Source organism: Sminthopsis crassicaudata, chromosome 2 (assembly GCF_048593235.1).
Source record: "Sminthopsis crassicaudata isolate SCR6 chromosome 2, ASM4859323v1, whole genome shotgun sequence".
Taxonomy (NCBI): domain Eukaryota; kingdom Metazoa; phylum Chordata; class Mammalia; order Dasyuromorphia; family Dasyuridae; genus Sminthopsis; species Sminthopsis crassicaudata.
Genome location: NC_133618.1, coordinates 657,607,182 through 657,633,942, shown reverse-complemented (window position 1 = coordinate 657,633,942; position 26,761 = coordinate 657,607,182). Strand labels below are relative to the sequence as shown.

Here is a 26,761-nt window from a genome sequence, read left to right as displayed (position 1 = left end):
AATTATGGTACATGAAGGTTATGGAATATTATTGTTCTGAAAGAAATGACCAGCAGGATGAATTCAGAAAGGTTTGGAGAGACTTACATGAACTGATGCTGAGTGAAATGAGCAGAACCAGAAGATCACTATACACTTCAACAACAATATTGTATGAGGACGTATTCTGATGGAAGTGGTTATCTTCAACATAAAGAAGATCCAACTCACTTCCAGTTGATCAATGATGGACAGAAACAACTACACCCAGAGAAGTAACATTGGGTTAGCACTACTGTCTATCTACCCAGGTTACTTATACCTTCGGAATCTAATACTTAACGTGCAACAAGAAAATTGGATTTACACACATATATTATAACATATATTTACACACATATATTGTAACACATGTAAAATGTATGGGGTTGCCTGTCATCTAGGGGAGGGAGTAGAGGGAAGAAGGGGAATTTGGAAAAATGAATACAAGGGATAATGTTATAAAAAAAATTACTCATGCATATATACTGTCAAAAAAAATTTATAATTATAAAAATTAATAATAAAAAGAGAATATCAAGCTGTTATGAATTCTAAGTAAAGAGCTCAAAAAAAAAAAAAAAAAAAAAAAGGCAGTTTTATCCAGCATTAACTGAAGTACAACACACAGGATATATTTTATATGCCAGAGGCTACAAATTAAAAACACAATGCAAACCAAATCACCTTGTGATAACTTTTGAGAAAATGGTCTCGTTATGGAAACTAATAAAGGCAGGGGGAGGGGGAAGAACATATATGGCCCATAAACAACAATCACTGCATTAAAGTTTGCTATTTTATGTAATCAAATTTTAAACCTTCACCTTTTTCAACTCAATACCAAAGTCCATTTCTATAAGACAAGATATGAGGGCATAAAAAAATTAAAATTACAAAAGGATAAATAACATTATTTGAAGTTTATTTTCAAATCTCTCTTTACCTACTATTGGGTGGGGAGAGGTAGGATAGATGTGGTAAGGTAAGGAAATCAAAATTACTCAAAAGTGAAAACTATTATGCTATATTTACAACTGAACTGGAACATCAATAAAAAGATGGATCTAAAATGAAGGCATCAGTGTTGTCCCAACCCACTTAGTCAAATCTAATTGTTTGGACAGTTCTCCATGTCCTAGCATCTTACCTGGTATCTCAGAGATGGCTACCAATACTGAGACATCTTTTGAGTCTTTTGAGGAAAAAAAAAAGGTTTTATTGGGCAAACTGTGTTAGATTCTACTAGAATAAACTGAATTCTAACTGTGAAAGATAAGGGAAAGATTTCTGGATAAAATAAGACTCAGGTTAACACAAGAAAATCACTTTGGAGAAAGGATACTTTTCACCATATGAACTAAATCTTTCAACCTGCTCATACTGAAGATGTAAGCAAAACAATTTAATAATATGTCTAAATTAAAATTTTATTTTATTAATAAATTAGTGAAACACTGGTGATGCAAAGATCAAGCAAAGATGTGTAAATCAATATTGTTCTTCATATACTACAACTCTCTGAAAAGGAATGTATTATACTCAAAGACTATCCTTTTCCCCACACATTTAGATTACTTACTTGATAAACTCTTCTTTACATTGCTGCAGGAGTTCACATGCCCACTGGATTTCTTGATCACTGAGAAGTACTAGAGTTCCAATAGTTAAATGAAGTTTTGCTGGATTTTGGAAAAGGCAGCTGCTGACCCCACGATCCTGTTGTCAAAGAAAGGGAAGGAAAAAGCTTTATCACAATGAATGCTATGTAAGAAAATGGGCTGCACTAAAGAAATTTGCCAAATAACCTCTAAATTAAAAGAAAAATATATCATGCCAATTTTCAACCCCTTCTCTTTCTTTAACCTTGAATAGTAAGACTACTAGTCTCAGAAGAATCACCACAAAACCAATGTACATTTGGTATCAGCAAGCTATAATATAGAACAAATTAAAAATCAGGAAGAATTGGATTATCAAAGAAATACATGATTGAACAAGGAAAATATGTCATTCATGTGACAGAACAAGGGATAAGCAGTCATGTATTTCACTGATATACTCATGACATCAGGAGAAAAGTGAAAGTTATCAACAAATGAGGTGGATTCTCTGTGTTGAACTTATGGGCATACATGGAAAAAACGAAAAGAAGAAAGAGAGGAAGGAAGGAAGGGAAGAAGGAAAGAAGGACAAGTGGAAAACATACATCTGACTCCATCAGCTCTCTATTTGGAGCTGGATACATAAAATATAAATATTTTATATTACTGTTTCTAATGGTATATTTTATTCTTAATCAGTTTTGATGATACCAATTAATTCTGGCAAGATAGGAAAGTAGATCAGAAAATTCCAGGCTCCCCATATTTCCCCCACAAACAGAACAAAATTCTACCTCAGGGGAAACATACACAAGTGAAAACACAAATAAGACTTTAAGGTAGAACAGAGGTCTTTCTGGAACAACATGGAATAAAGACCCCAGGACTAGCCTTTAACTAGCCTTCTGGTATGAAGTGTAAACATCTCCAGGCTAGTTCTGCAGAAACAACAAGCTAGGAGCCCTGGAACTAGCTGAGTTTGGCGAAAGTTTCAGCCCAAACCATAGGAACTTTCAACTCCAGGGAGAGTGTAAGTCCAGGAAGACTGAGGGAACCTCTGCTGATAGAAATACTAGGCCTAGCTGTATTGCAGAGACATAACCCTTCATGAGAAGGAACCAGTACAGTACATGGTGAATGCAGAAGCAATGTGGCAAGAATGCTGCCAACAGTGGACATTTGAAGGAGGAGGGAGCTCTTGGTTTAGCTTTTTAGGTCAGAGGAGACAGCTGAAGTGAAGCTAGAGCACTCCACCTCAACCCAGGATTGGAGGTGCTCACATTAACGATTCTCATTTAAAGAAAAAAAAATTGAACAAAGAAAGAACCCAACCATAGAAATTTACTATGGAAATGGGGAAGACCTGGGTTCATCTTCAGAGGAGGACAGTTAAATTAAAAAAAAAAAAAAAAAAAAAAAAAAGCCTCTTCTACCCCCAAGAATAATATTAAATGGCTCCTTGCCCAGAAAGAATTTATAGAAGAACTCAAAAAAGACTTTAAAAACCAATTAAGAGAGATTGAGGAAAAATTAAAATAATAAGAAGAATCATCCAAGAAAAACAAGATTATGGAAAGAAAAAGTCAACTAACTAGAAAAGGAGATACAAAGGCTTAAAGAAGAAAATAATTCTTTGAAAATTAGAATTGGGCCAAGGGAAGCCAGTGAAGTTATAAAAGACCAAGAAATACCAAAACAAAATATAAAGAATAAAAAAATAGAACCAAATATGAAACATAAGAAAAACAACAGATCTGGAGAACAGATTAAGAAAAGAAAATATAAGAATTGGACTACCTGGGGGCAGCTAGGTGGCGCAGTGGATAGAGCACCAGCCTTGAATTCAGGAGGACCCAAGTTCAAATCTGGTCTCAGACACTTAACACCTCCTAGCTGTGTGACCCTGGACAAGTCACTTAACCCCAGCGGGGGGGGGGGGGGGGGGGGGGCGGGGAGAATTGAACTACCTGAAAGCTGTGACCAAAAAAAGTACCTTGCCACAATAATGCAAGAAATAAAGAAAATTGTGATAGGACAAAAAGGAAAAGTAGAAAAAAATCACTATCTCATAGAGATACTGCACAGAAAACATAGAAGAATATTATTGCTAAATTTTGAAACTCTGGATCAAAGAGAAAATTCTCTAAGAAACAAAAAAAAATCAAATATACAATTAGAATTGTATAGAATTTACTAGCAACTGCAACAGAAGACCATAAATCTTAGGATAATATACATAACAATCAAAATTACTAGACCTGTAGCCAAAAAATATATCCAGCATAATTAACTATAATATTAAATGGGGAAAAAAAATTACAATTCAATGAATCTGCAGATTTTTAGGACTTTGCCTCAACCAAACCAGAATTTGACAGAAAATTTAACATATAAGAGACAACATCAAAGATTAATTTCAAGGGACACAACATGGACAAGTTGTTTATGTTTGTTATATGGAAATATATACCATATGTTTAAGATTGACATCAGAAATTGGATAGCTCAAAAGAAAGACTGGGACAGAGTTGAGTATGATGTGACTCTAAAAAGCACAACTATGTAGGAAAAGCTAAAAATAGTAATTGTGCTTTACAAATGAGGTGCAGAGAAAGAACCAATATAGAGATATTAGAATGGAGAGGAGGGTTGGTAGTTTTGAAAACTTATATTAGGAATGGGTTAAATAGGAAAAACACATACACACACACACACAAACACCATGAAAGATATAGCATCCTACAAAATCTATAAAGAAATAAGGAGAGAGGGAATAATAAGGTAGGGTAAAGAAAGGTATGTAGATTTATGATAGTGGGACAAGGTGTCTATTAATGGGAGAGCAATAAAGAGGGAGGGAAAGATATAGAATAAGGTAAGCATAAATTAAGAGGAGTGAGGTAAGATATATAGACTAATGGGAATGGGATAAAAAAGGAGGGATTCATGGAAGAAGGGAGGTTGAGTTTTAAGGCAAGTTAAGGAATAGAATTAAAATAGAAGAGTTAAGAGAGAGACTTCCGGCCAAGATGGCGGAGAGGAGGCAGACAGCTGCTTGACCTCCATGTATTCTCTCAGAATTTACTTCATGACAAGCCTTGGAGTTAATGCTTGACCGGAAAAAAACCCACAAATAATTACCAACAGAAGACATCCTTGAAATTCGCAAGAAAAGATCTGTGTTTGCTCGGGGGAGAGGAAGAACAGACTGGGCGCAGGCTGAGGGCAAGCAGCCAGAGAGAGGCAGGTAGCTCACACAGCTCAGACAGGAGGGGGGAAGGGTATGTTGCCTTCCATTAGAAACGACCTTTACCCCAGTATGGATATTCCTTCTTGGCTGAAAGCCAGGAGCAGCACAGAAGGTTTAAACATCAGAGGTGAAGAATAAAACCCCGTTAGCGTCTCTGGGGACCTGGCTACCCCCACCCCCACCCAGAGTGACTCAGCTGGTTCTCAGAGCCTCAGAGTGCAGATGCAGAGCAGCCATCGCTGTCTTGCTAGTGCCCCGCCCGCTGTCTCCCTCAGTCTGTAGAGGAAGCTCATTAACACCATCCAGGCCCATCGCTCCCACCAGAAACAGACCAATTGTTTCTCTTTTCAATTTGTTTTCTTCAATTCAGCTCTGACAAAATGAACAAAAAATTTTAAAGGGCTCTAACCATTGACATCTTCAAACCCTGAGGAGACTAAAAGCAGACTGTCTCCAGAGGAATCCCCTAAGGGGGATATGATCTGCTCCTCAATACACAAGACTCTCATAGAGGAAATCAAAAAGACTCTCACAAAGGAGATGGAAGAAAAATGGGAAAAGGAAAGGGAAGCTTTGCAAGAGAGTCTGGAAAAGTCATCCAGAGTGGATAAAGAGATCAAATCATTGAGAAATAAAATTAGTGAGTTGGAAAAAGAAAACAGCTCTCTAAAAAATAAAACTGATGAAATGGAAAAAAATTCGATAGAAAAAAACTCACTTAAAAAACTCAATTGGACAAATACAAAGAGATATAAAAAAATGAGTGAAGAAAAGACATCATTGAAAATTAGAATAGAACAAGTAGAAATGAATGACTCAAGGAGAAACCAAGAAGTAGTCAAGAAAAACCAGAAAAACAAAACAATTTAAAAGAACTTCAAGTACCTTATTGGAAAGACAACAGACCTGGAAAACAGATCCAGGAGAGACAATTTGAGAATAATCGGACTCCCTGAAAAATGTGAGGAAAAAAAGAGCCTGGACACTATTTTCCAGGAAATTATCAAAGAGAACTGCCCAGACATTTTAGAAACAGAGGGTAAAATAGACATTGAAAAAATTCATCGATCACCTACTGAAAGGGACCCTAAAATCAAAATGCCAAGAAATATAGTGGCCAAAGGGCAGCTAGGTGGCACAGTGGACAGAGCTCCAGCCCTGAATTCAGGAGGACCCGAGTTCAAATCTGGTCTCAGACACTTAACACTTCCTAGCTGTGTGACCCTGGGCAAGTCACTTAACCCCCCCAGCCTCAGGGAAAAAAAAAAGAAATATAGTGGCCAAGTTCAAGAACTATCAGACGAAGAAAAAAATATTGGGAGCTGCTAAAAAAAGCAATTCAGATATAGAGGAGCCACAATAAGGATAACCCAGCGTCCACATTAAAGGAACAAAGGGCCTGGAATATGTTATTCCAAAAGGCTAACGAACTTGGTATGCAGCCAAGAATAACTTACCCAGCAAAAATAAGCATCATTTTCTAGGGAAGAAGATGGACATTTAACAAAATAAATGAATTCCATATATTCTTGATGAAAAAAACAGATCTACACAAAATGTTTGATCTTCAAATACAGAACTCAAGAGATTTCTAAAAAGGTAAAAAGAAATCTTGAGAACTATATTTCTTCCATAAATATATGTAAAGAACACATGTATAATTTGTCCTAGAAACTAGAGGTGGAAAGAAAATTATATCATAAAAAAGGGTAAAGTGGTGGTATTTTGCCTCTCATGAAGAGGCAAAGGTAATCTATTATATCTGAGAGAAAGAAAAGAGGGGGATGAACATAGTGAACATAGACATATTCAATTTATGGTGAAACTTCTTCCACTTCATTGAAAAGTGGGAGGGAAGGAGTAAGCTAAGGGGAAGGGAATACAGAAATTGTGAGGAAAAGGGGTAAAATAGGGGGAGGAACTTTAAGGTAGCAGAGGGATAATAAAAAGGGAGGGCTGTGAAAAGCAAGTGGTGCTCACAAGTTTAATACTGGGTAGGGTGGTAAGAGGGAAGGAAAGGAGAAAAGCATAAGCGGGGGTTAACAGGATGGCAAGCAAAGCAATAAGTATGAATGGGGTAAACTCCCCCATAAAGAGGAAGCAGTTAGCAGACTGGATTAAAAGCCAGAATCCTACTATATGTTGTTTACAGGAAACACACCTGAAACAGGGTGATACATTCAGAATAAAAGTAAAAGGGTGGAGCAGAATCTACTATGCTTCAGCTGAAGCCAAAAAAGCAGGGGTAGCCATCCTCATCTCAGATCAAGCAAAAACAAAAATTGATCTAATTAAAAGAGATAAGGAAGGGCATTATATCCTGCCAAAGGGTGGCATAGATAATGAAGCAGTATCAATATTAAACATATACGCACCAAGTGGTGCAGCATCTAAATTCTTAAAAAAAGAAATTAAGAGAGCTGCAAGAAGAAATAGACAGCAAAACTATAATAGTGGGAGATCTCAACCTTGCACTCTCAGAATTAGATAAGTCAAACCACAAAATAAATAAGAAGGAAGTCAAAGAGGTAAATAGAATACTAGAAAAGTTTGATATGCTAGATCTTTGGTGAAAGCTAAATGGAGACAGAAAGGAGTATACTTTCTTCTCAGCAGTTCATGGAACCTATACAAAAATTGATCATATACTAGGACATAAAAACCTCAAAATCAAATGCAGTAAGGCAGAAATAGTAAATACATCCTTTTCAGACCACAATACAATTAAAATTACATTTAATAAAAAGCCAGGGGAAAATAGACCAAAAAATAATTGGAAACTAAATAATCTTATACTAAAGAATGATTGGGTAAAACAGCAAATCATAGACATAATTAATAATTTCACCCAAGAAAATGACAATAATGAGACATCATACCAAAATGTGTGGGATACAGCCAAAGCAGTAATAAGGGGAAGTTTTATATCTCTAGAGGCCTACTTACATAAAATAGAGAAAGAGAGGGTCAACGAATTGGGCTTACAATTAAAATTGCTAGAAAAGGAACAAATTAAAACCCCCAGACAAATATGAAACTTGAAATTCTAAAAATAAAAGGTGAGATTAATAAAATTAAAAGTAAAAAAAGTAAAAAAAACTATTGAATTAATTAATAAAACTAAGAGTTGGTTCTATGAAAAAACCAACAAAATAGACAAACCTTTAGTAAATCTGATTTAAAAAAGGAAAGAGGAAAAGCAAATTGTTAGTCTTGAAAATGAAAAGGGAGAACTCACCACTAATGAAGAGGAAATTAGATCAATAGTTAGGAGCTACTTTGCTCAACTTTATGCCAATAAATTCGATTACTTAAATGAAGTGGAAAAATACCTTCAAAAATATAGCTTGCCTAGATTAACAGAGGAAGAAGTAAGTAGTCTAAATAGTCCCATTTCAGAAAAAGAAATAGAGCAAGCTATTAACCAACTCCCTAAGAAAAAATCCCCAGGACCAGATGGATTTACATGTGAATTCTACCAAACATATAAAGAACAACTAATTCCAATGCTATATAAACTATTTGAAAAAATAGGGATTGAAGGAGTCCTACCAAATTCCTTTTATGATACAGACATGGTACTGATACCTAAACCAGGTAGGCTGAAAACAGAGAAAGAAAATTATAGACCAATCTCCCTAATGAATATTGATGCTAAAATCTTAAATAAAATATTAGCAAAAAGACTATAGAAAATCATCCCCAGGATAATACACTATGACCAAGTGGAATTTATAACCAGGAATGTAGGGCTGGTTCAATATTAGGAAAACTATTAGCATAATCGACTATATCAATAACCAAATTAACAAAAACCATATGATCATCTCAATAGATGAAGAAAAAGCATTTGATAAAATCCAACATCCATTCCTACTAAAAGCGCTTGAGAGTATAGGAATAAATTAACTATTCCTTAAAATAATAAGGAGCATATATTTAAAACCATCAGTAAACATCATATGTAATGGCAATAAACTGGAACCTTTCCCTATAAATTCAGGAGTGAAACAAGGTTACCCACTATCACCATTACTATTCAATATAAGTACTAGAAACGCTAGCCTCAGCAATAACAGCCAAGAAAGAGATTAAAGGAATTAGAGTAGGTAATGAGGAAATCAAAGTATTACTCTTTGCAGATGACATGATGGTATACTTAGAGAACCCCAAAGACTCTGCTAAAAAGCTATTAGAAATAATTCAGAACTTTAGCAAAGTTTCAGGATACAAAATAAATCCACATAAATCCTTGGTATTTTTATACATTACCAACATAATCCAACAGCAAGAGATACAAAGAGAAATTCCATTCAAAATAACTTTCAATAGTATAAAATATTTGGGAATATATCTACCAAAGGAAAGTCAGGAATTATATGAGCAAAATTACAAAACACTTGCCACAAAAATAAAGTCAGATTTAAATAATTGGAAAAATATTAAGTGCTCTTGGATAGGGCGAATGAATATAATCAAGATGACAATACTCCCTAAACTAATCTATTTATTTAGTGCTATACCAATCAGACTCCCAAGAAACTATTTTAATGACCTAGAAAAAATAACAACAAAATTCATATGGAAGAACAAAAGGTGGAGAATTCCAAGGGAAGTAATGAAAAAAAAAAAAAAATCAAATGAAGGTGGCCTAGCTGTACCTGATCTAGAACTATATTATAAAGCAGCAGTCACCAAAACCATTTGGTATTGGCTAAGAAATAGACTAGTTGATCAGTGGAATAGGTTAGGTTCACAGGACAAGATAGTGAATAAAAATAGCAATCTAGTGTTTGACAAACCCAAAGATCCCAACTTTTGGGATAAGAATTCATTATTTGACAAAAACTGCTGGGAAAACTGGAAATTAGTATGGCAGAAATTAGTCATGGACCCACACCTAACACTACATACTAAGATAAGATCAAAATGGGTCCATGTTTTAGGCATAAAGAATGAGATCATAAATAAATTAGAGGAACATAGGATAGTTTACCTCTCAGACTTGTGGAGGAGGAAGGAATCTGTGACCAAAGGAGAACTAGAGATCATTATTGATCACAAAATAGAAATTTCTGATTACATCAAATTAAAAAGCTTTTTGTACAAACAAAACTAATGCAAACAAGATTAGAAGGGAAGTAAAAAATTGGGAAAACATTTTTACAGTTAAAGGTTCTGATAAAGGCCTCATCTCCAAAATATACAGAGAATTGGCTCTAATTTATAAGAAATCAAGTCATTCTCTAATTGATAATGGTCAAAGGATATGAACAGACAATTTTCAGATGATGAAATTGAAACTATTTCCACTCCAAATCACTACTTATCAAAGAAATGCAAATTAAGACAACTCTGAGATACCACTACACATCTGTCAGATTGGCTAAGATGACAGGAACAAATAATGATGAATGTTGGAGGGGATGTGGAAAAACTGGGACACTGATGCATTGTTGGTGGAGTTGTGAATGAATCCAACCATTCTGGAGAGCAATCTGGAAATATGCCCAAAAAGTTATCAAACTGTGCATACCCTTTGATCCACCAGTGCTATTACTGGGCTTATATCCCAAGGAAATACTAAAGAAGGGAAAGGGACCTGTATGTGCCAAAATGTTTGTGGCAGCCCTTTTTGTAGTGGCTAGAAACTGGAAAATGAATGGATGCCCATCAATTGGAGAATGATTGAGTAAAGTATGGTATATGAAGGTTATGGAATATTATTGATCTGTAAGAAATGACCAGCAAGATGAATCCAGAGAGGTTTGGAGAGACTTACATCAACTGATGCTGAGTGAAATGAGCAGAACTAGGAGATCACTATATACTTCAACAACAATACTGTATGAGGATGTATTCTGATAGAAGTGGATATCTTCAACATAGTCTAATTCCAATTGATCAATGATGGACAGAATCAGCTACACCCAGAGAAGAAATACTAGGAAATTGAGTGTAAACTGTTAGTATTTTTTGTTTTTCTCCGCAGGTTATTTTTACCTTCTGAATCCAATTTTTCCTTTGCAACAACAACAACAACAAAATTCGGTTCTGCACATATATATTGTACCTAGGATATACTATAACATTTAATATGTATGGGAATGTCTGCCATCTAGGGGAGGGAGTGGAGGGAAGGAGGAGGGGAAAATTCGGAACAGAAGGGAGTACAAGGGATAATGTTGTAAAAAATTACCTATGCATATGTACTGTCAAAAAATGTTATAATTATAAAATTAATTTTTAAAATTTTAAAAACAAAAGAAGAGTTAAGAGATAGGAAATGAGATATATACAAACACTATAACAAGGATCAGGAGTAGAATTCTTTAGAAAAAAAAGTAGGGCTAGTAATTATTGATTTCTGACAAAGTCAAACTTAAAAGACTCAGTAAAGAGAAAAATATACATTACATGTCAACCATATTAATACTGTTTTAGATGCATGTCTACATATATGTAAATGCATTTGTAAATATGTATATGTATGCATGCAGGTATATGTATTATAGACATATAGATACATATATGTAGAATGTGTGGATATTTTATATATGTGTGTATGTTAATCTATCTGTATATATGTTTGTATACATATGTATATATGTTTATGTACATATGTATATATAAATATGCCCATGCCCTGCTTGGAGGTCATGAGGAACGGGGGAACAAAAGGGGAAAAAAAGAATAAAGTAAAACTTGCACAACAGAGAATAAAGGAATATCATACCAGAAAGCAAAGGTGGACAGTCATGAATATATAATTTTATTATTATTGTATATATTTTCTTGAAATGGAAATTTATTGTTGCATATTTTAAATCCTCCCTAATGTTCTGCTGGGCACATGACCATGCTTTGTTTTGGGGTTTTTTATTTTCCATTTTTGTCTTCCTTTTTTCTATCTTTTTTTCTTATTCTGTACTTATGTTTTAAATTTAAAAAAAAAATTTTTAAAGAAAAAAAGCATGCCACATGGGATAAAAAAATAAAAAATAAAAATAAAATGAAGGAGTTAAAATTTTTTTTTAGCTAGATTATCGACTATACCTAAAAAAGAAAAGAATCATCTATAGGCACTGTTACCACTCTTGCTACCTTAAGACTCCTTACCATGGAATGCCATACTTATTACTAAATCTGATTGTCTTTTTTTTCTTCATCCTTCTTTATTTCTCTTCTATTTGTGTGGGACAGGTGCTAGACCCCCTTTTCCAAATTAACTAATCAGAGACATCTTCAAGTATAAAGAAAGCATTTATTTAGGCTCTGCAGGCAGAGGCCCCAGCACATCAGGGAGCTATCTTAGCTCTCACCATATGCTCCTTAATCTGACAAGACAGAAGCTTGTCAGGGGTTAAATAGCAAAAGACACAAGCCTTTTCATTGGATAGACTAAAAGAAAGTAATCATCTTTGACCAATGGTCACCAATGTTGTCTGTTTCCTGTGGGTCATTTCTTACAGCTGACCTGGGGTCTTAACCTTTTAGAGATCATGTGATTTCCTGCAACCTGACGTCCAAAGCCAGATCTTCCAACTCTGGGAATAGGGATCACATGACTTAAGCCTAAACTCAGGCTTGAGAAAACTTCATTTAGTCAGTCCCATTCATATTGAACAATTCCACTCTTCCTGGAACTCTCTAATTCTTTGGCTTCTTTTTCACTTGGAAATTCTGACAACAGCAGTAAAGACAAGAAAAAGAAACTAAGGGAATAACTACGATAAAGGAGGGGGAAAAAATTACCTTTTATTAGATAATATGAGGGTGTGTACTTGGAGACTCCTAAAAAATCAATTTTTAAAATTAATTGGAACAAATAATAAATTCATGTAATCTCCTATGATATAAAATAAATTCAAAGAAATTATCAGCACTCCTATATAATAGCAATTAAGCCCAACAGGAAGAAAGAGGAAAAAAAAATGCCACTTAAAATTACTACAGAATGAATTTATGACCAAAGAAAAACTAAAGAACATTACAAAATGCAAAATGGGTAATTCTGATTACATCTAATTTAAAAGGTCTTGCACAAACAAAACCAACAGCAGCCAACATAGAAGAGAAGCAGAAAGCACAGAGGTAAGCAGGGGTTAATGGTGAGAACTGTTTTTGCATGTATTTAGAGAAATAAAATACTATTTAAAAAATTACTACAGACTGGAATAAAATATCTGGAAGGCATTCTAAGATACCTTTAAAGTATCTGGAAGGTATTCTAAGATACCTTTAAGAACTATGTAAGTACAAGTACAAACTGTTTACAAAAATTAAGACCAAACAAATCCCAAAAGTTTGCTAAGATTAAAAGAGAAAAAAAATTGACTGAAGAAAAATTTTTGCAAGTTTTTCTAATAAAGGTCTCATTTCTATATATATATTCCTCATACAAGGAACTGATTCAAATTTATGAGAAAAAGAACCATTATTGACAAATCTCTAATGAATTCTCTTTTTTGTTTTGTTTTCTAATAATTTTTTATTTTTTCAAATTAGATGTAAAAACAATGTTTAATATTCATTTTTTCAAATTTTGAGTCCAAAATTTTTTCTCCCTCTCTCCCTGAAACAATTTGATATAGATTATATATATGCAATCATACAAATATATTTCCATACAAGTCATGTGCAAGAAAACAATAAAAAATAATGTTTTCCTCTTTATTCAGACTTCAAATCAGTTCTTTCTCTGAAGACAGAAAGCATTATTCATCATGAGTCTTTTGTAATTGTCTTAGATTATTATATTGCTGAAAAGAGCTAAGTCATTCACAGTTGATTATCATTACAATATTACTGTTATGTATAATGTCCTCCAGGTTCTGTTTACTTTACTTTGCATCAGTTAAAGTAAATCTTTCCAGGTTTTTCTGAAATCATCCTGCTCATCATTTCTTATAGCACAATGATATTCCATCACAATCACAATACCACAACTTGTTCAGGCATTCCCCAAATTATGAGCACCCCCTCAATTTCAGATTCTTTGTAACCATAAAAAGGGCTGCTATTAATGTTTTTATACAAATGGTTCCTTTTTTCCTTTTTGGGATACAGACTTAACAGTGGTACTGCTTGGATCAAAGGGCACATAATTTTATAGCCCTTTGGATATAGCTTCACAATGCTTTCTAGAATGGTTGTATCCATTCTCAACTCTACCTACAGTGTATTAACATCTCAATTTTCCCAAATCCCCTCCAACTTTTATCAATTTCCTTTTCTATCATAATAGGCAATCTGATAGATGTGAAGTAGTAACTTAAGAGTTGTTTTAATTTGTTTTTCCTTTAAATGGTTCAGAGCATTTTTTCCCCACATGGCTATAGATATCTTTGATTTCTGTCGAAAACTGCCTACAGATAGGCAATTCTCAAGGGAAGAAATTCAAACTATCTAAAACTATATGAAAAAATGCTCCAAAATACTAATAATTTGATAAATGCAAACTAAAGCAATTACAATATTCCACTGCACATTCACCAATGAAAAAATGAAAAAAAAAAAAAAAAAAAAGGAAAATGATAAATACTGTAGGATCTGTGGGAAACTAGATTGGTGGACCTGTGAATGGATACAACTATTCTGGAAATCAATTTGGAATAATATACAATAAGTTACCAAACAGTGCATACTCTCTGATATATTTAAACCATTGTTAGGTCTATAATTCAAAAAGGAAAAAAACTCATTTGAACAAAAACATTTATAGCTATGGCAGGAAAAAAAAAAAAACCTAACAACTGAATGTTCATTATTTGTATAATAGATGAACAAGCTATAATACATGAATGTGATAAAATCCTTTTGCACTCTTATAAGAAATAAAGAAAAAATGATTTTTAAAAATACAGGCAAATCACGTATGAACTGTTGCAAATTGAAGCAAACAGAATCAGAAGAACAAGTAATAAAGCAATTAATAAGATTATAACATTGCCAAATGCAATTAAACTATAACTGGAAAATATTTAACAAAATAAATAAAAATACAATAAAACCTAGCTATTAATGTCATTTTCTAAGTCAATATGTACCCCTCAATCATCCTTATATGCAGGCCTTTATTTCTGTATGATTTTGACACCATTATTTTATACTATAACCTCAATATTATAAAAATAAATATATAGGAAGAATGAAATAGGCACAACTAGAAAAACAATGCATAAAAATAGGAAAACAATGACAAAACTATAAAAAGCAAACAATCTTGAAAGCTATATCAACACAGTAACTATACATAATTTTAGGAGTAATGATAAACCATGCTACCTATGGCAAAGAGTGATGTTTGAGATATAAGGTGCAGAATAATATGTATATATATTTTGAATACAACCATTGAGGGAATTTGTGTTCCTTGACTATACATATTTGTTACAGAGAACCTATCTTTCTTTTCTTTTTCCCAGTGGGTTAGAGGATAAGAGAGGAAAACAGATTTGTTCATTTTTTTTTAATAGAAACAGGAGTGCCACAGATGTGTGATGTTCTATTCACTTTCAGGTGAGGTTTTTATGTTATTAATTTTATTAATTGCTTTACTTCATTACAAGAGAACTCTCAGTGAAGGAAAGTAATTTGTAAATGTAAATGTAAAAACAAAGCATATAAAGAAAACAACAAAAAATAGATCTGAGAATCTTTGGCATAGAGATAATAGAATTTTGGGGAGCTGATAAGATCACCCAGTGAAATAGTATAAAGAAGAGAGCTCAGGACAAGGTACATAGGCAAAGCAGATAATAATAGATTTTTAAAAATGTCTTTTCAATTGATAAAACCAAATCAGTTTCTTGGGTTGAACCATTTCATGGTTGCTAGGACCTTTAATTGTGACTACTGAGGGACTGGCATTGGCAGCCACTTAGGGATACTGTCTACCAAGGTTTGAACCTAAAGATCTTGCTGAGATTCCATCAGATAAATGGTGAGGTAAGTAAGGTTACCTAAATGAACCATCAAGGAAGTTTTGCCTAAGGGAGGAAGGAGTAAGCAACCTCTTAGGATTTCAGTCTTCAGATTTTCAATTTGTTATTTAAAACCTCTATCAGCTAAGATATAAATGTAAATGCTGATCATAGACTTCTAAAAGACAAAAGGCTTTCTTACAAGTCTTCCTGGCACAATAAAACACAGCTATAAGTGAAAGGTCATTTCCTGATTTTAAAGATCTCAGTCTAAGTGCATCACCATTGCTTCAACCTTCTTGATGAAATCCTCAGTTCTGTGATTTACCATTAGCAATCCCCATATCACAGATGCTTGATTGATTTCTTTTTTAATCCAGTACTCTGGACTCCACTGGGGGAGAACTGCTGGCATTGCTATCAGTATGAACAATCAACAAAAAACTAAAGCTCAGCAGAAACTGAAAATGTCAAACTTTTGTGGATTGTGAAAGGCATAATAGATCCCTCCCACTCTACATTTCAATCACAGCTACTATAAAATTCAAGTTGGAAATCAGCTGACTGTAGACCACAGACAAGAACTAACCCAGATACTTAGCCAATGCAGACAAATGACCAGCAAAAGAAATATCGAGTGCTACTATTGCATCTGGATGTCTAGCAATATCACAAAAGCTGGGAAAATAAACAATTTCAAAGATATAGCTTACAACCTTATGTTTCAGCATGATGACAAAGGACTCTTCTGATTAATGTGAAACACCATCTACTAGCCAGCTGTTACCGATGAACAAGAAAGTCTAATCACTCTGAGAAGAGCTCTCCCCTCCCTCCTACCTATTCTGCTTCCAACATGGAAGCCATCACCAGGGAAAAAAGCCTTATGAAAACAATCTGGCAACTGCCCTTTCAGTTACTACACACACAGCCCTTTGGAGCCACAACAACCAAAGACCTGGAAAAGAAAGTTCTCACCAAACAAAGTTCTTGGAACCATAAAATGGTTAAAAACAAGAAACAGATTTGGTTTTATCAACTGAAAAGATATTTTACTATTTGCCACTGCATCCTATAGACCTACAGAATATGAGATCTGTATTTAACATCTTGATATATATTGTCTTGCCCTATTGGAATATGAGCTCTTACAAAGCAAAGATTTTTTACTTTTTTATTTCTCCAAAGGAGGAACTGCTACATACCTTCTCATTACTTTCCAAAGAATAGAAATATGCACAGATAAAACCCCCTGGAGGTAGCCTTAGACTTTACCAATAAAGCCAAGGCTGCTGATCGAGAAACAAAGAGCCTTGAGCTTCCTTACACATCTGGTTGGCTTCCTGTTGATAAACAAGTCCTCCTAAGTCCCTTCTTCCCACTCTAACAAAGCTCTCTAGAGTTGGAGGGCAGATTCCTCAAATATAACTTGAACTCTTTGCCCAAGTCCAGTCTGTGGCCAGAAATCTAAGATCTCCAATACTCCTTCCTCTGGCATTCAAAACCTTCCCTCTGGTACCATGTCACTCTTTCAATCTTTTCTCTAGTTCAAGTCTCTCTTCTAACTTCCAGCATACATTGTGGTAGTCAGTGGTTCAGTCATTTCAACTTTGTCTGACACTTCTTGATCAAATTTGGGGTTTCTGTAGCAAAGGTAGTTTGACATTTCCTCCTCCAGCTCATTTTACAGATGAGGAAACTGAGGCAAATAGGGTGAAATGACTTGCCCAGAGTCGCATAGCTAGCGAGTGTTTGAAGCCAGATTTGAACTCAGAAAGATAAGTTTTCCTGACTTAAGGCCTAGCGCTCTACCCACTGCATTACCTAGCTGCCCTATATTACCAAATATCTATTGGACATTTAAAACTGAATTTCCTAAAGGCATTCTAAACTTATCATGTAAAAAATAAATTCATTTCCCCCAATAAACCCACCTCTTCAAAATTTCCTTATTTCTACTACAGATATTTCCATCCTTCAGTCTTCAAGGTTCAAAAATTCAGTATGCTATTCAGTTCTCTCATCTTTTCCACAGATATCCCATCAATTATTTGGCGAAGATTGTAAGCTGTACCTCTACCACATCTCTTACATCTGTCTCCTCTCCACGATGTTAGTTCAGATGTTCTTCATCTTCATCCTGATTAGTGCAGTAGTCTCCTAATGAGGCTCCATCCTCTATACCATTGGCAAAGTGATATTCCAAAGCACAATATCACTCCAAATAAACTCCAAAATGACTCCAGGATCAATTATAAATTTCTGTTTGCCACTGAAATCCTTTAAAACAGCTCAAAATTTGGAACTATTCCCAAAGATTATAAAATTTCCTATAGGAAATGATGAGCAGGCTAACTTCAGAAAAGCCTGGAAAAAATGTACATGAACTGATGCTGAGTCAAGTGAACGGAATCAAGAAAACATTATACACATTACTGTGAGACAAGTTTATGTGATGATCAACTATGATGAATATTCAAGACAATTCCCAATAGACTTGGGGTGAAAAATGTTACCCACTTCCAGAGAGAACTACAGAGAATGAAAGCAGATTGACACATACTATTTTTACTTTTTTTTTGTTTGTTTTTTTTCTTGTGGCCCTTTTGTTCTGATTTTTCTTTCACAACATAACTAATATGTTTAAAATGATTGTACATATATAACTTATATCATGTTGCTTGCTGTCTTGAGGAGGGGGAAGATAAAGGGGGGAAATTTTGGAATTCAACATCTTACAAATAATATAATTGGAAAAATAAAATACTGTTGAAATTTTAAAAACAGGGGCAGCTAGGTGGCACAGTGGATGGAGCACCAGCCTTGAATTCAGGAGGACCCAAGTTCAAATCTGGTCTCAGACACTTTTAACACTTCCTAGCTGGGTGACCCTGGGCAAGTCACTTAACCCCAGCCTCAGGGGAAAAAAGAAAAGAAATTTTAAAAACACAGCTCAAATCTACTTTTCCAGATTTATTATATATTACTCACCCTCGTACATTCAATAATCCAATCAAAGGCACCTTGATGTTCTTTACACAAAAAATCCATCTCTTATTTGCATGCCTTTGTATAGTCCATCCCCAAATCTGGAATTTACTCCCTCCCAGAACTGGAGAATTTATAAATTGGAAGGAAACCCAGTGACCATCCAGTCTAAGAAATACATAAAACTAATTCTCATTATAACTTAACTAATAAATGATTATGAGGCTCTGACTGAAAACCTTCAAGGGAGAAATAATTACCACAGTTCTAAATATGAGGAGATTTTTCCTGAAATCCTCAATTTGCAACTTCTATGTATTATTACTTAGTCTTTCCCTCAAAGCCAAAAAAAGCAAGTCTATATAACTTTTCAAATACTTGACTCATCTGCCAAGTGGACAGAGGAACTATTTTGTTTTTCTTTGTCCTTACCTCCATAGCCTCAAAGCTCAATTCAAGTTTCACCTTCTATATCAACTAGTTAACAAGCACTTCTGTGTGTCAAAAGAAATTCTAAACATGGAAGAAAATAAGGACCTAAGTAGATGTATGGAAGGAATGTAAAGAAAATAAAAATAAATAACAAAGTAATTAACAAGTTGTTTAAGAAAAGGAGCACTGGAATTTGAAGGGATTACAAAAGGCTTCATTGTAAAAGACATGCTAGCTATGTCTTGAAGAAAGGAATTCTATAATTGATAAATGGCCAAAGGATATGAACAGACAATTTTCAAATAAAGAAATTAAAACTATTTCTAATTATATGAGAAGGTGCTCTAAATCACTATTGATCAGAGAAATGCAAATTAAGACAACTCTTAAGACAACAATTAAGATACCACAACATACCTCTTAGTTTGGCTAAGATGACAGGAAAAGATAATAATGAATGTTGCAGGAGATATGGGAAAACTGGGACACTGATACATTGTTGGTGGACTTGTGAACGGCTGCAGCCATTTTGGAGAGCAATTTGCTACTATGCTCAAAAAGTTATCAAACTGGGCATATCCTTTAATCCAGCAGTCTCTCTACTGGGCTTATATCCCAAAGAGATCTTAAAGGAGGAAAAGGAATCCACATGTGCAAAAATGTTTGTGGCAGCCCCCTTTGCAGTGGCAAAAAACTGGAAACTGAGTGGATGCCCATGGAGAATGGCTAAATAAACTGTGATATATGAATGTTATGGAATATTATTGTTCTGTAAGAAACGACCAGCAAGATGATTTCAGAGAGGCCTGGAGAGATTTACATGAACTGATGCTAAGTGAAATGAGCAGAACCAGGAGATCACTGTACACAGCAACATCAATATTAAACAATGATCAATTCTGATGAATATGACTCTTTTCAACTATGAGATGATTAAGGCCAGTTCCAAGGATCTTGTGATGAAGAGAGTCACCTACACTCAGAGAGGATTGTGGAAAATGATTGTGGTTCACAACATAACATTCTCACTCTTTTTGTTGTTCATTTGCATTTTGTTTTCCTACTTATTTACTTTCTTTTTTTAATCTGATTTCTTTTGTGCAGCAAGAGAATTGTATATATATGTTTATACATATTGGATTTAACATATATCGTAACATGTTTAAGATATATTGAATTGTTTGCCATCTAGGGAGGGGGTGGAGGGAAGAAGGGGAAAATTTGAAACACAAGGCTATGCAAGAGTCAATGTTGTCAAATTATCTGTGCATGTTATAAAAATAACAAGCTTAAAAAAACAAAAATATATAAACTTACTACAAAAGATTAAAAAAAGGTATTCTAATGAGTCAGACAAAAGGAGGGAGCTCATTTCAGACTTGAGGTACAGCCTGTGCAAAGGCACAAAGACTGGAAATAGAAATCATGAGGGAAGAACAGAGAGAAAGCCTATTTGGATCACAGAGTGCCGAATGGGGAGTAATGCAACAATGAAGCTGGAGAGATTGGTTGGAGCACGGTTGCAAAGACCTTTAAAAATTAAACAGAGCTGTTTATATTTGATCCTAGATACAGCAGAAAACCTGTAGAGTTACAAAGAAAAGGAGTAGTTTGGTCAAATCTGTGCTTCAGGAAAAACATTTCAGCAGTAATGTGTGAGATGGACTGGAACAGGGAGACACCTGAAATTTTCATGTTTTTCTAGACCTTCCTTTTCACCATTTCTTATGGTGCAATGATATTACAATAATTCAAATGCCTTAATTTGTTCAGCCATTTCCCAACTGATGAGCATCCTCTCGGTTTATAGAACTGCTATGCGTTTTTTGCTCATATAAATTCCTTCTCTTTTCTTGATCTTTTTGGGGTATAATCCTATTTGTAGTATCATGGGTTCAAAGAATATTTGTAGTTTAATGATTTTTTGGACAAAGTTCTAAATTGCTTTCTAGAATTATTGGTTCAATTCATAATTCTACTATCATTGAATTAGTATGCCTTTTTTTCTTGAAGCACTCCCTCTGTCAGTTGTAATTTTCCATTTTTTATTGAGTCAGTCTAAGAGTGAATAGGAAATTACCAGGAGATTTGAAGAAAAGCTAAAAACATTGTCATAGAGGATATTGTCAACAAGGATGTAGAGGCAGGAAAAACTGGTTGTGGATGGGGAGAAGGATGATTAGTCTAATGTGGTTGGAGTATAGGGTTTGTATAGAAGGGTAATAATTTGAGAATTAATCAATGGACAGGTATTCATTGAATGTTTACTACGTGTCTGGCATTGTCCTAAGTGCGAGTATACATAGGCAAAGTCTAACAGCCTCTACTTTCAATTTTTTCTTTGGGGCTATAGCATAGTCACATATAAATAGAGACAAAATAAATATAAGATCATTTTGAGAAGAGGCGCTGTCAACTTCTGGGATCAGGTACTATCATTCTTTCAGATTGGTAATCTTATCCTTCTTCTGACTTCTTTCTTTCCTACCTTAAACTGTTTCTATCTATACAGATCTGGCTGAACAAATTAAGGCATATGAATTACTATAATATCAGTGCACTGATGAAAAGGAAGGTCTAGGGAAACATGAGAATTCTTGCATGAACTGATGCTGAGTGAAGTGAGCAGAAACAAGAGAACAATTTATACAACACAGAACCAATAACTTGGGGGGATTTCTTTTTTCTTTTTCTTTTTTTTTTCAAAAGAAGATTTACCTTCTCTCCCTCTCAAGTTACCCCCCACCACCACTGAGAAAGCAAGAAAAGCAAACTCCTGTTTTAACAGGAGTTTTTAAAACACAAATAATAAACACAAATAATCAGGCAAAACAAAGTCCCAAATCGATCATATTGAAAAAAAAAAAATAAGAGTTTTTAAAGACTAAAGAATTATGATCAATGAAATGGCCAAGCATGATTCTAGAGAACTAGTAATGAAGCATGATACTCGCACTTCCTGCAAAGAGATAATGAATTAAAATCAAAAATAAGACATACTTTTTCTAACACAGACAACATTTGTTTTACCTAATTATGCCCATTTGTTACAAAGGCTTTGTTTTTCTTTTCTCTCAGTGAAGGCAAGAAAGTAGGAAGAGAGGAGACAAGAAGAGGCTTCCCAAACAGAAAAAAAGTCATTAAAACACATTTTTGAAATGCACATACAAGAACAGAAGGAAGGACACATGAAATCCTTCTGGGACTATATCCAATTTACCCTGTTTATTGTGTGGATACAGTTGTGTGAACAGCATCTTCCCCCAGCAGCATGTGCACGCCTTGAGATCAAGGACTGTTTTGGCTTTCTTTTCCCTCAAAATATTTAGTTCTCTACCTGGCAAATAGTGAACACTTAATAAATGGTTATTAACTTGACAAACCAGACAAATTTAAAAGCAATATGGCGAATTTATTACTTAAAAGAAAAGAAAGTTGTACATAAAAGTGATAAATAAAAGAGATTCACATTCTCTTCCTAATAATAATAAAATAAAAATGCCAACTCATTCAACCTCCCTCACGAGATATTCTTTGATACCTGCAGACCAAGGTAAAAAAGCTAACTGCAGAAAATATTTTCTTTTTTTTTAAATTTCAAAAGTGAACACATACAGGTCAGCCATGTCAAATTTGGTATACTTTTTTTTTTTAATTGCACAAACACAATTTTTTTAAAAGCCATGAAAGGAAGGTACACTAAAATATTTAAATAGATTTGTGACCTCCTTACTTTGAATGTTACACACGAAGATATTAAGAACTTTAAATGCAAAACAGAAGGTTTATAACTGATCTTGGAGGTTTTAGGCAATGATAGAAGTTTCAACATCATTTTAAGAAAAGAGCATTAGAAGAATAGCTGAGGCAGAGAGACCAATTTGAAAGCTATTGTACTAGTAGCAGCAGGAGGTGATGAGAACCGTGCTAGTGTGGTGGCTGTGTGAATAGAAAGAAGAGGATATATAGATATTGTCAAGGAAGAAATGGCAGGATTTCACAGAGGAATGGATATGTTGAGTGAGTGGGAATTTAGAATGATTCAGATTGTTGGCTTGGGTAACTGGAAGGTTGGTGAAACATTTGATACAAGGATTTTATTCCCTAGTTGACTGTTTCCTATCTTATCCTAGGTGTATTAATTTGGTTCAAGAAAAACCTATTAAATTTCACATAATAAAAATTAACCATTTTCTCTTTTCTAATTGCCTCTATCCCTTGTTTATTATAAAAAAATTCACTCTTAGTCATAGATATGAAAGGAACTTTATCTGATTCTTTTTTGATTTTTATGCTATTATCTTTAATATCCAAGTCATGTAGCCATTTAAAACTTACTGTGGAACTGGTGCAAGATTTAAACCTAACTGGAAGTTCTTATTTAATTTTGTGCCCAAGGATTTATTTAGGCTATGTTCAGTTATTGAAAAGGTTTGCTTATCTAGTTTATTCCTTTTGTAAATATTTCTTATTTGTGAAAAATTTCAATGATTATTACTTTATAGTACAGTTTAAAATTGGTGGTTATAACAGATAATTTTAGTTTATTTTCCTTGAGATTCTCAATCTTTTGTTCTTGCAGGTGAATTTTGGCACTTTGTTTAGTTTTACAAGTTCTAACTCTTTAAGTGTCTATTAAGTGCTAGGCACTATGCAAAATATTCAGGATATAAAGGAAGACAGTCCTTGCTCTCTAGGCAGCCATAGTTTAATGAGGCAGACAGTATAAACAAAATAAGACAGACATGAGAGAAACTGATGGGACTATCAGAGGAAAGGCACTAAGATAAAAGAGGACTAGGAAAGACTTCATGCAGAAGGCTGAAGATATGAGGAAAGCCAAAGGTCCTGGGAAGTAGAAATGAAAAATGGGAGTGGCCAACCAGAGAGAATGATTGCAGTTGCTAAGTAGAAAATGGAATTTAATCTGTAATTTATTTTAATACTATCATTATAATGGCAAAAATCAACCAATACTATTGGCAAACTCTTACTTTGTATATTTCTGTAAAGAGTGTTTTGTAGGTATGTTCATATGAGTCTTAGGCGGAGTTCCAGACAATTATGTATACTATATTTAATTTTGGACAGAATTGTTTTTGTCTCCTCTTCCTGGCTCTTGTGAGCATTATACAGAAAGGCTGATATTTGTGTTTTTACTTTATATCCTGCTACTTTTCTGAAGTTACTTACTGTTTTGATTTTTTTTTTCCACTGGATCATTGGAATTATTTAAGTAAACCATCATACTGTTTGCCTTTGTCTTCCTTTCTGCCTATACACACACTTTAGTTGTGATGGCAAAAATCCTTGTTTTGTCCTAATCTTATTGGAAAGCCATCTAATATTTCCCCAATATAAAAATTAACTCAGTTTTAGACAGATATAATATTTAAGATATGTCTTTTTATTTATATGATTTTTGAATTTTAATAGAAGCATTATATATAGTTTTAAAACATGATGTTTTAGTTCTGTACTTTAACACCAAAAAAAAGTAAATTTCCATACACATAGTAGAACATTAAAAAACAAAAGTGTGTGTATGATACTGAGTCCCATTTCAACTACTAGCTTTAAAAAAAAAAAAAGCATTTAAATTCAGTTGCTTTCAAATCTGTCTGTTTGCCTGTGCTTTTTATTCTCAACTTACTTCTTTTCTGTGCACTTAAAAAGTTTTAATGGTTGTGTTAACTTTCCCTCTTTACCAAAACCTGCTCTCCCCTGAAAACATAAAGAAAAAGAAAAAAAAGAAAAAGAAAAAAAACAACTTGTTTAAAAAAATAAGCATAATTAGGCAAAACAAATGCACAGACAGCTCTGTCTACCTTGAGTCTTTCATATCTCTGTCAGGAAATGAGTAACATACTTTTGTAATTTCTTATGGCACAATAGTATTGTAATACATTCATATATCAATAAGTCAGCAAATATTTAGTGTCTATTATGTGCCAGGCACTGTGCTAAGTACTAGGGATACAAAGAAAGGTAAAAGACTGTCCCTTCTCTTAAGGAACTCATCACCCAATGAAAGAGACAACACAACATGACAAGAGCCTTGTACAAACAAACTATTATTAGCAGAGAGAAGACACTAGAATTAAGAAGGATTGGGAAAGGCTTCCTGTTAAAGGCAGAATTTTAGCAGAGAGTTGGAGGAATCCAGGAGATGGAAAAGAGGGAAAGTATTGCTGGAGAGAGAAAACCTATAATGAACAGTATCATGCTAACATCTCAGCTGCTACTTACCATTGAGCACTTTTCTAAGACTTTCTCCTGGAACTTCAAGAACCCTTCCTGAACTTCAGGTTGGTTGAGAGAGAAAGAAATGAAGTGAGTGAAAGGCTGTTTTCTTCGGAAACTCTCCACAAGGACATCAATTCTCGTTTTTGCTGAGATGACACCACCTCGCTGCTGGCCTGTGATCACTATGAGTAAACAGAAAAATAAAAAAATTTGATGATGGTGATGATTAGCTTTTATATAGCCTTTTTACCTATGTTATCTCATTTGATCCTCAAAAACAACCCAGAGAGGCAGATGCTGTTATCTCTATTTTACAGGTGAGGAAGCGGAAGCTTAAAAGAGTAAGTGACTTGCCCAAATTACAACAGTTGGTAAGATTACAAGGCAGAATCTGAATTCTTCTGATTAGGTCACAATGTTTACAATTGAATGCATTTTTAAATGGACCACTCTAGAACATGTAAAATACCTAATATCTTGATTGTGGTGAAACAGAGCTAAAATTAATTAACAGGCCATCCTCTTTTTAATATTATTCACCTGTTAAGAGAATTAGGATAGCAACAATGTTATGAATTAAAAGACTTATCAAAATCAATCTAAGCAAAGTAAAACAACAAAGAAAATATCCTTGAGACAAGATAGTTAGGTAGAAAAGTGTCAGAAGTCACAAAACACAAGCTTTTTTTTTTTTTTTCCCCATAAAGCAAGATGAATAGGATATAGCTACTGTTTAAACACATGGTACTTAGAACCAAGATCCACAACTTGCACAGACTTGTGTGGAAGAAAATCTAAAAGAAAAAAGATGAATTGAGAACACTTAAAACAATAACCTAGCAGACAGACCCCAGAGACCATTTTTAAAGACCTCATGATAGTGTGCTGAATAAAGGCCAGCCAGGTACAGAGATCAGGAATGGGGCCAGAGCAGGGATTTCACTGGTGTCACTGTACTGTAAAAATTGATGAATGGGACAATTTCAGAGAAGCCCAGAAAAGTCATATGAACTGACAGAGTGAAATAATTAGAACCAGAAGAACAATTTTATTTACAGTAACAACCACATTGAAAAGACAAAAACAACTATGAAAGCCTCAAGTACTCTGATCAACAAAATGACCAGCCAAGTAATCCAGATGATCCATGATGAAGCATGCTACTCACCTTTGAAAGAGAAATAAAAAACTAAGGATAAAGATTGAAACATAACATTTTCTGAACATGTCCACTGCAAATTTCAATAATTTTGTGTTGGAAAATGCCATTCAAATCCAGAGAGAGAACTATGAAGACT

At 34.2% G+C, this 26,761-nt stretch overlaps 1 protein-coding gene across 7 annotated transcripts in view; it reads right to left on the bottom strand.

The window, feature by feature from the left end:
- ASCC1 (activating signal cointegrator 1 complex subunit 1) overlaps positions 1-26,761 on the bottom strand; it is a 106,941-nt gene that overhangs the window by 56,188 nt on the left and 23,992 nt on the right. For all 7 annotated transcript variants that reach the window (XM_074296877.1, XM_074296880.1, XM_074296876.1 and 4 more), the window contains exons 5-6: positions 25,467-25,645; positions 1,601-1,737 (exon numbers count right to left, since the gene is read on the bottom strand). In XM_074296877.1, coding sequence (XP_074152978.1) covers positions 1,601-1,737; positions 25,467-25,645 — 316 coding nt within the window. The remainder of the gene's footprint in view (positions 1-1,600; positions 1,738-25,466; positions 25,646-26,761) is intronic.